Source organism: Pinus tabuliformis, chromosome 3_2 (assembly GCF_031772625.1).
Source record: "Pinus tabuliformis cultivar Carrire ecotype Pingquan chromosome 3_2, CPIR1, whole genome shotgun sequence".
In the NCBI taxonomy this organism is placed as follows: domain Eukaryota; kingdom Viridiplantae; phylum Streptophyta; class Pinopsida; order Pinales; family Pinaceae; genus Pinus; species Pinus tabuliformis.
The window spans coordinates 710,036,481-710,049,737 of record NC_142302.1 but is presented as its reverse complement, the minus strand read 5'-3'; the positions used below and the strand labels follow the sequence as shown (position 1 = coordinate 710,049,737).

Genomic DNA, 13,257 nt, shown 5'->3' with positions numbered 1-13,257 from the left:
AACTTGACGGTCTAAGTTACGTCTTTGGTTCCTTCGCAGAGCAACCTGATGGTCTAAGATACGTCTTTGGTTCTTGCAGATGACTGATAAGCGCTCAACCAACTCAACGTTGTCCTCATTCTGGACTTGAGATAGTTGTTCAACAGTGCGTTAGAGTAAGTGGATTTGAGCTTCTCTAGAATCAAAAGGAGCAAGCAAATTCACTCGACTAGGCGAGTCCCTCAAAGGAGGGTCCAACTCTCTGTCCCCCTCATGCTCCTCTCGTCCTTGATTTCCGCCTCCCCTCCACGATCTTCCTTATTGTCGCTTGAATAAACAAACACCTAAAAATAAACAAACTTGTATTGAATTACCGAAGTGAGAACTTGTGTCAAGTTAAGAACTGCTTCAACGGCCTCAACATTACCTTTGTGCCTCCGCCCCATGCCACCTTGCTCCCAATGTTTACATTTTTCCACGCTGAGATTCCAAGACAAACGACTGCAACGGAGGCTCATAAATACAACGAGCCACCGAGTGAGGATAAAACGCATTTAATCCCAATCATGCTGAGCTAATACCCCATGTGAAAGAATAACACCACCTATCCCTTCATCATTTTGGGAAAGCACCCCATTGGAGTCAATTCTCAACATTATTAATATCATATTCAAATTCAAATTCTCTCTCTGAACATCCTTAAAATGAAAAAACCAAAAAATTAATTGCCCTCACCCTTAAATCCCAAACACCACCACTGATATATTTCTTGGAATCCTATGATCATCACACCCTTTTGCATTGGAGTTGTCTTTAGTGCGATTTTTTGGACGCTTTTACAGTAGGTTTTTTTGGTCTAATTTCTCTAAAATCTGGCACAAATTTATTGAAATCACAAGCTTGGTGAGTAATCCTGTGCAATCGAAGTGCCTTAGGGGTTTTGCACGGTGCTGAATCCATATATAATAAAAAAATTTAGTTTAAATAACACAAATCAAAATTTCACGTCAATTTTTTCCACCATTCCAATATCGGAAAATCCAAAAAATCACACTAAAACAACTCTTTTTACATTTGCCCAATACTATTTCATCTCACTAAAAACAAATATAAAGAATCATTTACATATTTCTTTGACATCCTTGTCGTCGCCTCTCCACACCATTACAAAACCATTATATGTGCGCAATAAAAAATAAATAATTCAATTCACAAATATCTTTCCCGTTGTTCCATATTCCATTCCCGAATCCTTCGGTTCACCTCGACCGGTATCGTCGATCCCCTGAACTCTGCTCCCCTGTGCGCCACTAACAATGAATTCTGCCCTTATCAAACTCAATCCAGTCTCATTTTCGGCATCCAATTCTCGTGTCTCGTCGCTCATTCAAAATGGGCGGTGTACCGCTCGAACTCCATTGAGGGGTTTTCTAATCACCGCAAGCCCTGCAAATACGATAAGGGTTTGTAACAGAAAAAGACTGATAGCCACGCGAGCGAGTGCAGATACAGGTAATTATATTGAGATTTAGTAGCAAACATATATAGACTTTCGAGCGTTTTTGTTTTCTTTAATTTAATTAACACTGCCTCGAGGTTGCAGAGGTAAAATAATAGAATTTAATTAGTATCCGTAATTAGTGATCCATTTAAGACAGTCATGGTCGTCAGTACCTCTTCGCATATAATCAAAATCGAATATTGAATTTAATCGGAGATTTGTTAAAGGATATAAGTTTGTTTTTCAAGATCTTGTTTCTGTGGTTGAAAATCTCAGTTATACAATTCAATCGGAGATTTGTGAAAGGATGTATGTTTACTTTTCAAGACCTTGTTTCTGTGGTTGAACATCACAGTTATAAAATTTCTTAGTTTATTTTACTTTTCGAGGTATAAGAGGGAATTCGAATCGCAAATATTTATGTATGTATTCTAATGGGCGGCCAATCGAGGAAGAAGTGATTTTCGTTTTCTATGGCTTTTGTTGCTTTTGTTGTACATACTTTGCATGCCATTTCTTCCTATGGGCTTTTTGGGTTGTGTCCAGCATCCTGTTTGGCTATGTAGGTCGCTTGAGTTTGTATTAATTTTTTCAATGGTAATATATATATATATATATTATATAGCGTGTGACTTTTAGGAAACACTCGAATTCTAATAAGCAAACACAATAATATATAAATTGCTGCATCTATTTCATGCCTTTAAAAATAAACATTTAAATGGTTGCACCTCAGTGCTTCTCAAATAAACATTAGTGTTGCACTGAGAGAAACAAGGTGCATTATATGGCTCGATATGGATGAGAATGTTACGATATGGATGATAATGTAATGTAACGCTATTAAATTAAACAGAAAGAAGGGCAAATACTATATGCTTTTCAAAATAAGCACTTAAATAGTTGTGCTAAGAGAAGCTAGGTGCATTATACAGCTCAATATGAATGAAAATACAATGTAATGTAAATACTAATAAACTAAAATGAAAGAAGAGTTGAGGTATATAATGCAAATGTATAAAAATTCGCCCATAAAAATAAAAAAAATATAGAATAACATAAACCCGGATAGATCCATCTTAACCTAGATCTTTTAAGCATTGAGAAATCTGTTCCTTGGTTTCCTTTTGATTCCCCCTCTCAATAATTAATAGATCAGGGTTTAAAATGTATGTATGTTGGTGATAAGAAATTGTTAGTACATTTTTTTTGGTAAAGTAAATTTTAACATTCCTTTAAATCATAGGTGTACATTCATGTCTTTTGACAACTGTTCTTGTCTGCCATTGGGCAAAACAAGACCAGATGCAGAACTTCAGTTGTTTTAAAATCGCAAAAGAGAGAGTATTGATCAAAGTTCTAAAAATTAAAATACCATGACTAGCTGCTGAGCCTCCAGGGTCATTTTTAAACAGAAAACTACAGAACTAAAATATAAAAGTGTTGAAGACAGAGTAACAGAAAGACGTTCAAACAAATTTAACTGAATTGGTTGCTTTGACTGGAATGGGCTCCTTGTTGCTGCCTGGGAAGCAACTAGGATTAGGATGAATGCCCATGTTCTTCTTGAGATGCCCGAGACTTTGATCCATTGATATCATGTGCCTCTGCATCTGATTCAATTTCAGGAAGATGTCCTCCTTGATTTCACTCCTATTAACAAGTACTCTACCAAGAGAAATTTTAAATGCTAATAGATGTTTATAATGTACATATACTGATTGTAGTGGCCTCTATTATGCCTTGCATTTGGAACCTAGTCTGCCACCTCTACCTGAACTTATGTCCGTGAGAGTGCGCCTCTCATCTGCTAAGAAAATGATGGACACTTAAATTGCAATAATAAAGCAAAACACTACATAAAGTAGCTTGATAAATGCTGCAACTACTACATCATTTTCAAAAACCAAGATGTTGTTGGACTTGAAACAGAGTTTTATTTTAACTTGCCTTTTGATTTTACAAACATACTTTTGTTTGAATCTTTGAACCCTATGACTAATTTGTATGCTAAATGTTTCTCAGCTTGTTAGGTTGTAGTGTTCAGTGCAACTGATTTTTGACAACAAAAATCATTGAAAATTGAGTGTTTTTCTTTTCCTTTTTAGAATTTATATCTGGTGTTGACAAGTTTTTTCATTGGCTTATGGGTTGGATTCCCTGGGTAGCGAGTAAGCTGCAAGTGACCTATAGGTATAAATTATTGTTTTTAAGTTTGATTCTATGACAAAGAGTCAGACTTGGGGCTAGGTTATAAGTTAGCTTGGCTCAACAACAGGCCCAAGCATAAGTTGTCTTGAGAGTGCTTCTTGGTATTTTTTTTCAATAATGCATGTCCTATAATTTTGTTTGTCAAAAGGTAGCATTGGTAGCATTGGTGAGCAAATCATCCCTTTTTTTATTCAAATTTTATTATGAATAAAATGCTTTCTTTATCTATTAATATGATCCAAGTATGCATAATACATTTTATAAAAAAAGAAATTGGGTTGTATAGAGCAACTACGATGAACATAGAGCCCAAAAGTGCTTAGCTTCCTAGAGATCTACTAAGATAAATACAAAACTAATACTTTGGATAAACACTACCATATGGCGAACAATAAGTGTCATAAACAAAAATAAAGGCTAGTCGACCTATATTGAAAGAACTAGAGATCATGCTTGTGTGTGGTGGAGGGTCATCTTTGTCTTTGGGGGCTAGTCCCACACTCCAACCATTGACTCTAGTTAATGATGATGGGCTCCCACTCATCATTGTCGTACTTGGGTCTGGAGGCTTCTCAACTTTATATATAACAAGAGTTAATGTTGGAAACTTATCATTTGGAGGAATAGGTGGAGGATGCCTATTGTGGCGCCTCTCTTGATGCTCTAAGGCTACATGACTAACATAGTGCTATGGAAGATTAGTAGGCTCGCCACATCGAGCATACTAGGAATAGGAGTTTGTAAATGTCTCCTTGCTCATTGTGCAAGGCGCACCACCTCATATTATAGCAATTGTTTCAAATACGCTATTTCCATCTCAATTCTTTTTTTATTGAATTGTAATTTACAAATTCAAACTTTTGCATATTTGTGTGCCATCATCCTCGGTAAGTCTTCTATCATAATAATTTTTTCTAAACATTTAGTGCTTCATTTATGAATGAACTTCAGTTCTAATTAACTGTGATGTGGCTTGAAACTTAGTCATCCACGAAAGTTTGTCCCTAAGGAGGGGAGTGTTATGTTGAAAAGTGTAACTAGGTTCGGTCTTCATAATGACATGTATAATTGTGATTTTATGTAATTGATGCAAAGAAGAAAAATAAAATTATTATTGTAGTGTTTGTCTCATGGGTTTCATGAGCAAGGAATTTTATTTTTAGGTAAGGCTCCCATTGTGAGCCCTTAGGATTGGTCATAAAGTGAAATTGAGACAATGTCATATATGAAGGACCCTTCTTGGGCATGTTACAAATTTGTATGTCATTAAAAGAATAAAAAGGCCCTCCAAGACCAAGCTCAAACACCTCCATCAAGTCGGCTTCAAGATGGAGTAAAGGATCTACATCAAAGGACATGTCAGCTCACATAGATGTTCAATGTCATATATGAAGGACCCTTCTTGGGCATGTTACAAATTTGTGCGAGTCATTAAAAGAATAAAAAGGCCCTCCAAGACCAAGCACCAACGCCTCCATCAACTCGACTTCAAGATGGAGTAAAGGATCTACATCAAAGGACATGTCGGCTCACATAGAACTCATGTTGCCTTATTTTCATGGGCAACCACTATAAATAGGTAGCTCCGCCTCATTTTAGAAGTAATAATTTCGGTCAAGGTTTGAAGTGAGAAAAGAAGTGTGAAGTTCGCAAGGAAAGCAACCTTATAACCAACGGGAAGAAGCAAAGGAAGATCGAGTTGTTTGGCATTGTCTTTGGGCTAATATCTTCACATGTGTGGCAGAAAACTAGGGTTTCTGTAGTAGTATATCAATCCAAGAAAAAGGTCACCAAAAGGGTCTCCTCATCAGCTCCACTACTAGCCGAATTCACCTAGAAGAGTCCTCAAGAATAGTGAAGGAAGGAAGGCATCTCCAAGTTCGTTCTCACTCCTCACACGTGTGAAACTGCAGAAGTATAGACTGCAGATCTGTGGAAAGAGACCGAAATTTCAGAAGTGCAGACAGTTTGACTTGCATTGACCAAAGGAGGAGGAAAGAGCAATAAGTTTGATTCAAGAAGGATCTCATCAAGGAAGGTTTGTGACTTGGTCTTGGAGAGGCAACAAGTCAAGGGTCTTGGTCTTGGTCTTGGTCTTGGTATTTGTCAATTGAAGTCTGTATAAGAAGAAGAATTCATTTGGGTTTTCCTCTCAAGTGGGAGAGGTTTTTGGCCGTGGCTGATAGCCTACATTTTGTGTCTCTTGTCTCTTTATTGTTTATGCTTTGGTAGCTGTTTGATGAAGAAGAACACTATAATAATGTAACTAAAGGAAGATCCTAATCTATTGAAGAAAAAATAATTCACAAGCAGTTATCATTAATAGAGAAATCACCTTATCTTGATGCCCTAGATTTCTCAACATGTTCTAGGTAAGATGGGAAGAAAGTAATTGACTATAGAACCTATAAACCCAATTCTAGGTTGATTGAGCAAAACCATAGAACAAAAAGGGATGTTTCATTGTCTCTTTTCATTCCCAGATCAGGCACTTGGCTCGAGTTACTCCCAAGTACTGTAGTCTATGGCCTAGTGTTTTAAAAATTAGTCTGACTAGGAGTGGAATTGGTTGGTTTGACTGGTTCACTCGGGGACCTAGATCATTGTGTGAATCAAATTGACCTATTCACAATTCGATTCGAATGATACAATCTTATTATGCCTTTCCCAAATTTTTTTTAAAAATAGTGCCCCACTTGTCCCAAATCCCAAGTTATGCTATATAATAATACCCCATGTATATTCATAAATGGTACCTAATGGTTTTGATATATATGTGTGTGTGTGTGTGTGTTCATATTTTATGTATTTTTTTGTACACTAGTTTAGAAACTTATTCGTTGGCTAGTTCTCGTTTTGGTTTGGTCGTCCCTTGATCGACATGTGTGCGTTTATTCGTATTTTGGGTATTTCTTAATAAACTAGTTTAGAAACCGATTCATTGGTTGGTTTGGTCAACCCTCAACTGATTTTGATTTTGGTATAGTTTGACCCTTGGTCAGTGTTGGTTCTAGGGTTTAGAACATTGCTATCTCCTAGGGCCAAACCTCCTAGGGTGAGAGACCATGCAAAGATACCCTTTTTGATCTCAATGAAAGGTTTGTAAATTGCTTACAGTTGAAACAACCAATTTTTCTGCTTGGAATTGAGCCTCCATAGCTTATTGAGCCTCACGTCAAGGGTGGGCTTAGGCTAGAGTCATCTATAACCATAATAGGCATATATTCCTTAAATGTTTTACAATGGTTCTAGCGCTAATCACACCTATAGGAAACAAATGCTTAAAGCACCATTTTTGATGAGGAGATTATTAGGAACAACTCTCTCTTAGCTCTCCTCAAGATCAATCTATCATATATGTTGAGCTCAAATTCCTCCTTCAAAGCTAGCCATGACCTCCAATCCGTAGCCTTTGGGTCAAACACATCTTTTTTTTGAATGCCTTACTTGTACAGGTGCTTGACAACAAATTGTGCCATTTCTTCCATAGGTTTATAATTATAATGCAACATGGGAGGCCACCAAATCATATGATAATACTATTGTAATGCAACTTTTTTGGCCACTAGATCGTATGATAATTGAAAGACATGCCTAATTTGAGGGGCCCCTCTTCAAATTTGAATTTGGGTTTAACAACTTCCATGTGTTCCAAGCACACTTGGACACAAAGTTGCCTTTGATTTCCACATGAGGAGTGGTGAAAAGAGTTTTCAAATTAAGATTTCTCGAAGAAATTTTCCCTGGGTATCTCTCACTACTGTGTAGTTCCTACCTTCTAGGCTTCATTGCCATCAACTATAATAATAATGATCTTTTTTGCACATAGGGCTAGAGCTTGGGTATGTGTGTTTACTATCCCCAATTCTCCCAATCCCTAGAAAGACCATTGACTCCAATTTATTTTGTGAAATTTTGTCTTCATTAGAGTTAGCCGAATAGAAATTGATGAGGGTTTTAGCTTTTCTCTAGTTAGCACTTAGAGAGGGGACCTAGCAAAAGGAATGATAAACATGAGTGGCATCCATTACTTTGTTGTAGATGGGAGTTTGGTAGGCAAAGATATTGCCTTTTGATCCAATTCCCTATCTTCTTCTCCATTTTTTGAACCACTTTATCTTGTAGCTTTTTGGGAGAGGCTTGAAGGGTAAAAGGGATCTCTATAATTTTGAAAGCTAGGCCATGTTGTATCTACAAGACCACCCTAGAGTTAAAAGCCATTCATGGATATGATTATGGCTTTGTAGGAAGCATCAAGCTTTGTCCTTTTGGATTTTGGAACTTGAGGCTTCACAATAATTCATAGGAAATCCATCATGTTGTCCATCGAGCATTTGTTTTCAAAATGGTCAAGAAAGAATTGTCAATAAAATGGCCATTAACCATTTGTTCAAGTCGGTCTAATGTTCCCTATTGATTAAGTGCCTAGGGTAGGATAGAGTAGCCTATCCAACCCCATAGGCTATAGTCAATGATAAAGGGGGAACCCATTATCCAATGTTTTGGGGCAACATTGGGTAAATTTGGGGCAGCTGAGTCAAAACTCGAGAAGGAAGTCAGAATTGGGGCTAAACTTGTAACCTAAGTCATAGGATACGTCCCTCAGGGTCTCGTGTCCCGTATTTCACGTGCCCTAAAATGTGTCAAAAACGTTTTTCTTCATGTCCTCCAATTGAGACACGTGTTTTGGACGTGGCGAAAACGTGCCCTGACATTTTTGGCTCTTAGGACACGTGTCCCATGAAAAGTGACATTTAAAACCTGCAACATGGTTTATTTTTGGTTTTTTTTCGTCATTGTTCGTCGTCGAAGTCGAGTTTGCTCACTGCCGAAATCAAATTTGTTGTGCAGTGTGAGGAATTCCATCAAATTCGAGCGCAATGCTCACAACTTCACATTGAGAGCACAATTCACAACTTCACATCGACCTGGACCTGGAGATGCAGGAGACGAGTGTTCACATGCTTTGTTGAGAGTTTGGAGCACTTAAATTTCCTGTAAGTTGTGTTATAGCCTATGGAACTTAACTTTATTATACACCAGTGACCATGTATAGATCGTGTGTTGAAATAAAAAGCCCAACTCCCCATCATGTGCTCACTACTCACTACACCTTCGAGGTCTAAAGGGAGGGAAAGCTCGATTAACGCTCTGGTCAACAGTGAAGTTTGAACACACATAAATTTATAATTTATAAACTACCTTATGTGAAGTTTGAACATGATCGAACCTATTTGAAGTTAATAACAAAAGTTATAACATGAACAATGAACATTGAACTGTGAACATCACTTATGTAGTAAATTAATAAACAAACTAGTAAATTACTAAATAGTAAATAGTGTATATATAATCAAGATTCATATCTATATGGATCAGGCACTATATTTCAATATATATATATATATATATATAATGTGTCCCTTGTCTCTTGTTTCCGGGGTCCCTGTGTCTCATGTCAAATACTCATATTTACGTGTCCTCCATGTCTCGTGTCTTTGTGTCATGTGACTTAGCTTGTAACCCCTCACTAAAATAAAGAGAAGAGCCCCAATAAGGAATCTATAAATAAGAGAGATGAAATCATTTGATCATCATTGATTGGTTATATATCTTTGTTTTGTGAGTTGAGGCTCTAAGGGTTTTAAGACCCCCACTTCTCTTAATTAGTTTTGGTGGTGGTGATCCTACCCTAACTAATCTTTGTATTTCTCTTAAACTGTTTGACGTAATTCTCTGAGGCAGTTTCTTCATTTGGTTTTTGGCAGAGGAGAATTCGGTGGGTTATCCATTGCAACATAACAACTTGAGACGTATCTCATCTGATTGGGGCGAGCAAGAACATTCCATGGAGGCTGTCTGAGGCCTATATCTTGTTTGCAATGATCCAAGGGTTTTGGAAGGGTGCTTTTCTGTGGCTCGGATAGGGCTGTCCGAGAATGATTGTGACTGTGTTGAAGTAAGGAGTCTACCATAGGAGGAGCTGGACTGTCCCTCCCCAAAGTAGACCGAAACTCAGACTTAGGTCCGTGACCAATTTCATGTTAGAAAATGCAAAGTGGCAACGATTAATAGTGATTTTCCTTAACCTTAATACTTGCGAGTGAGTCATCTGAGAAGGCCAAAGCCTCGTCTAAGGTTGAATGTCATTGTTTACGTATCTCTGAGGCCGAATTTATGCAAGGTTATCTTGGACAGATCCTTTGGCAGCCTTCCTGTAACCATCTGAATTTTCCATTGAGTTTCCAAGGAAATTTGAGTTGTCTCTGAAGCTAGTTCTGAGCAAAGCGAATTTGTCAAGCTAAGCGGATTCTTTCTAAGATAGAGCGAAGCTTTCAAGACTGAGGCTAATTATCGAGTTCATATCGAAGTCCCATGTGATCAAACCCTTGCGCAACCTTCCTGTGGTAAAGAGAAACTAAATTGAAATAGGGCAGAGCATCTCTAGGGTTAACGTTAGCTTCCCATTAATCTTTTGTGGTCAAAGTGTGGACGAAGCCTCTCTGAGGTCATCAAACTGAGCATGAACAACAATCCGAGCATTTACTGAGCGTAAATGTATATTAGAAACACTTTCAAGTTTTTCGGGGTTAACGCTGCAGATGCAGGACTGATTTTTGAAGGAGTACTGAAGTAGATAAGGGTTCGATTGCATTCTTGAGCTTATTTGGACTCTCAGACTCTCGTACAACCCTATAATAAAGGTTCAGATCTATATCTAGTTAGGGAGTTTAGCTTAATCTGATAAGAGATAGGGTACATTTGGATTATTAAATATCATTCGGTTGAAATAAGAATTGAATTGGGCTGGATTGTTGAAATTGGGTTGTATCAACTTGTTTAATGGTTGAATGATTCAGTTACAGTTTGTATCAAATGGTTTATTGAATAACATTGTTTATTGGAAATTTTATCTGCATGTCTACAATACTACTAATAGGAAAGAATGATCAAAACCCTAGCTACTTAAGAAGCCCTAGATCACTACAAAATGACATTCATTAGAATCACATCTTTGTTTTAGTTCCATTGAGTGTTGCACTCTTGAATTTAAGAAGAGTTATCACCATCTAGGGGGGCCAACTAATAAATAATGGGCCTCGAGAGTCTTTGAAGCAGACTAGTGAGAAATTCAATGGATGTGGCATTGAGGATGCTAGTGCTCGCATCAGTCTTACGGCGAACTCTAAAAGCATTGAAATTAGACACTAGGATACATAGACAAGTGGCATGATAGATATTGAAAATTCGCCAATTAGTGACTTACTGAAGAACCAGTGAGAACAAAAGTAGTTCCAGATCCAGATGCCAAGGATGTCCTGGAAAATTTTGAATATATCAGACCTAGCTTTGATGGAGTGGCTAATTTGGAACGAATTCTGATCTTGGTCAATCAGATGAAAGTGCGAGATCAAGTGAAGGTCACTGGTTGGAACCCAAGCCCTGTGAGAGGAAACTTGTGTTGAATTTCCATGGCACTCAAGAATTTGGTTTCGGTCTTAAAATCTCAAACACAAACACACTTAAATGCCACAACAATACTACTTTGCATAGTGGAAAACAATAACAATGAATCAACTTGTACACAAGACCAGTGTTGTTAAAATCGCGATAAAATCGCGATTTTTTCAAAAAATCGCGCTTTTTTCGGAAGACTGCATAAAACGCGCGTTTTATCCCAAAAAATCGCCGGATTTTTTTTATAACGCTTTTTTTTTTTCCGAAAAAATCGCGATTTTTTCCGAAAAAATCGCCGAGGGCGCGGGCAGCGGGCTTTTAATAAGAAAAAATGAAATTTTTTAAGTCATTTCTGACTGTCGCCGCGCGGAGGAGGAGGAGAAGAGCTGAAGGGTTTGGGTCGACTTTGGGAGTGAATCCAAGTGTTTTTAGGAGAAATCCAAGACAAGATCACCAATTTGTCCATAAAAACGGTATGTAGATTAATTTTTTTTTGTTTTGCTTCTTTAAAAACTTTGTTTTTCATTGTTTTTAAAGAATTTTTTGTAATTTTTCATTGATTTGGGATGGGTAATTTGTTATGACTATGAGAACCAATTTTTTATTTTTATTTTTTCATTTTTTTTAAACATTGTTTATGTTTTTTGAATTTTCATTGTTTTTTGGCATTTGCCATTGGCATTTGGTTGGGTAACTTGGGTTTGGAAATTGGGATTTTGGAAATAATTAACTTGTAATTTTGTAAATGCTAAATTGTAATTTGTATTATGTAATCCTAAATTCCTATTTCCTAATCCTTATTTTTCCATAGGTTTGCAAATTCAAAATTCAAAAACAAACATGCCAAGGAAATTGGATCCTTTCTGGGAATATGGTGAACCTAAAGCTCCGAATGATAGACAAAACTTGAATTGCAAGTTGTGTGGAAAGGAGATAAGCGGGGGGGTGTACAGGTTGAAGTACCACCTTGCACAAATCCCTGGACGTGATGTGGGGCCCTGTATAAATACAAATCCTGAACTTATCCAAAGAGCCATGAGAGCATTGGGAGAATTAGAGCAAACTAGAGAGGCCAAAGAAGAACTCAAAAGGCAACTAAGAAGGTCAGCTGAAGGAAGTGGACCAAGTGGCACTGGTTCTACTGCAGCGTCAGTCAATCCGGTAGCTGCATCATCATTTTTTGTTCCTCGAACCACACCTGGTTCACAACCAACTATCGGTTCAATGCTAAAAAGAACTGAAAAAGGACAAGCTGATAGGTTGATGGCAAAATTTCTCCTCTGGAGTGATATTCCTTTCAGCATTGTAAGAAATAATCCATTTTTCCAACCTGCTGTTGATGCTATTGCCAGTGTTGGCCCGGGGTACAAAATCCCTTCTTATCATGATTTCAGAGGCCGGATTCTTCAAGAGGAAAAGCGTGACTGCACCCAAAGATTGGAGGATTTTAGGGCATCATGGGCACAAACAGGATGCACTGTTATGTCAGATGGTTGGACTGACCAAAAGGGGAGAACCCTTATAAACTTCTTGGTTAGTTGTCCCAAGGGGACTATGTTTATCAAATCTATTGATGCAACTCATCAAATCAAAGATGCAAGAACTTTATGTGATTTGCTGGATGTGTTTATTTTGGAGGTGGGTGCAGAAAATGTTGTCCAAGTCATAATGGACAATGCTGCAAATTATGTTGCTGCTGGTAGAATGCTTATGGACAGGCATCCTACTTTATTTTGGACACCTTGTGCTGCCCATTGTATTGATTTGATGTTAGAGGACATAGGGAAAATTCCCTTTGTCAAAGATATTGTTGACTCATCAAAAAGCATCACAAAATTTATATATAATCATACATCTGTGCTTAGCTTGATGAGAAGATTCACCAACAACAAAGAGTTGGTGCGCCCCGCCATTACACGGTTTGCGACGAGTTTCATATCTCTTCAATCCCTTTTGAATTCTATGTGGGATTTGAAGAGAATGTTTCTTTCAGAGGAGTGGCGTGCTTCATCAATGAGCCGCAAACCAGAAGGAGAGGCGGTATGCAGACTAGTTTCATACCAGGAAGACTTCTGGGCGAGAGTGCAGGAGGTGTGCGCCGTTACTGA

The 13,257-nt window shown here is 37.7% G+C and overlaps 1 protein-coding gene across 1 annotated transcript in view; it reads left to right on the top strand.

The window, feature by feature from the left end:
- Nucleotides 1-1,176: 1,176 nt before the first annotated feature.
- The window catches only part of LOC149182621 (uncharacterized), an 80,208-nt gene continuing 68,127 nt past the window's right edge, over nt 1,177-13,257 (top strand). The window contains exon 1 of the mRNA XM_089416899.1: nt 1,177-1,491. Within this exon, the coding sequence (XP_089273025.1) occupies nt 1,296-1,491 (196 nt within the window). The 5' untranslated portion in view covers nt 1,177-1,295. The remainder of the gene's footprint in view (nt 1,492-13,257) is intronic.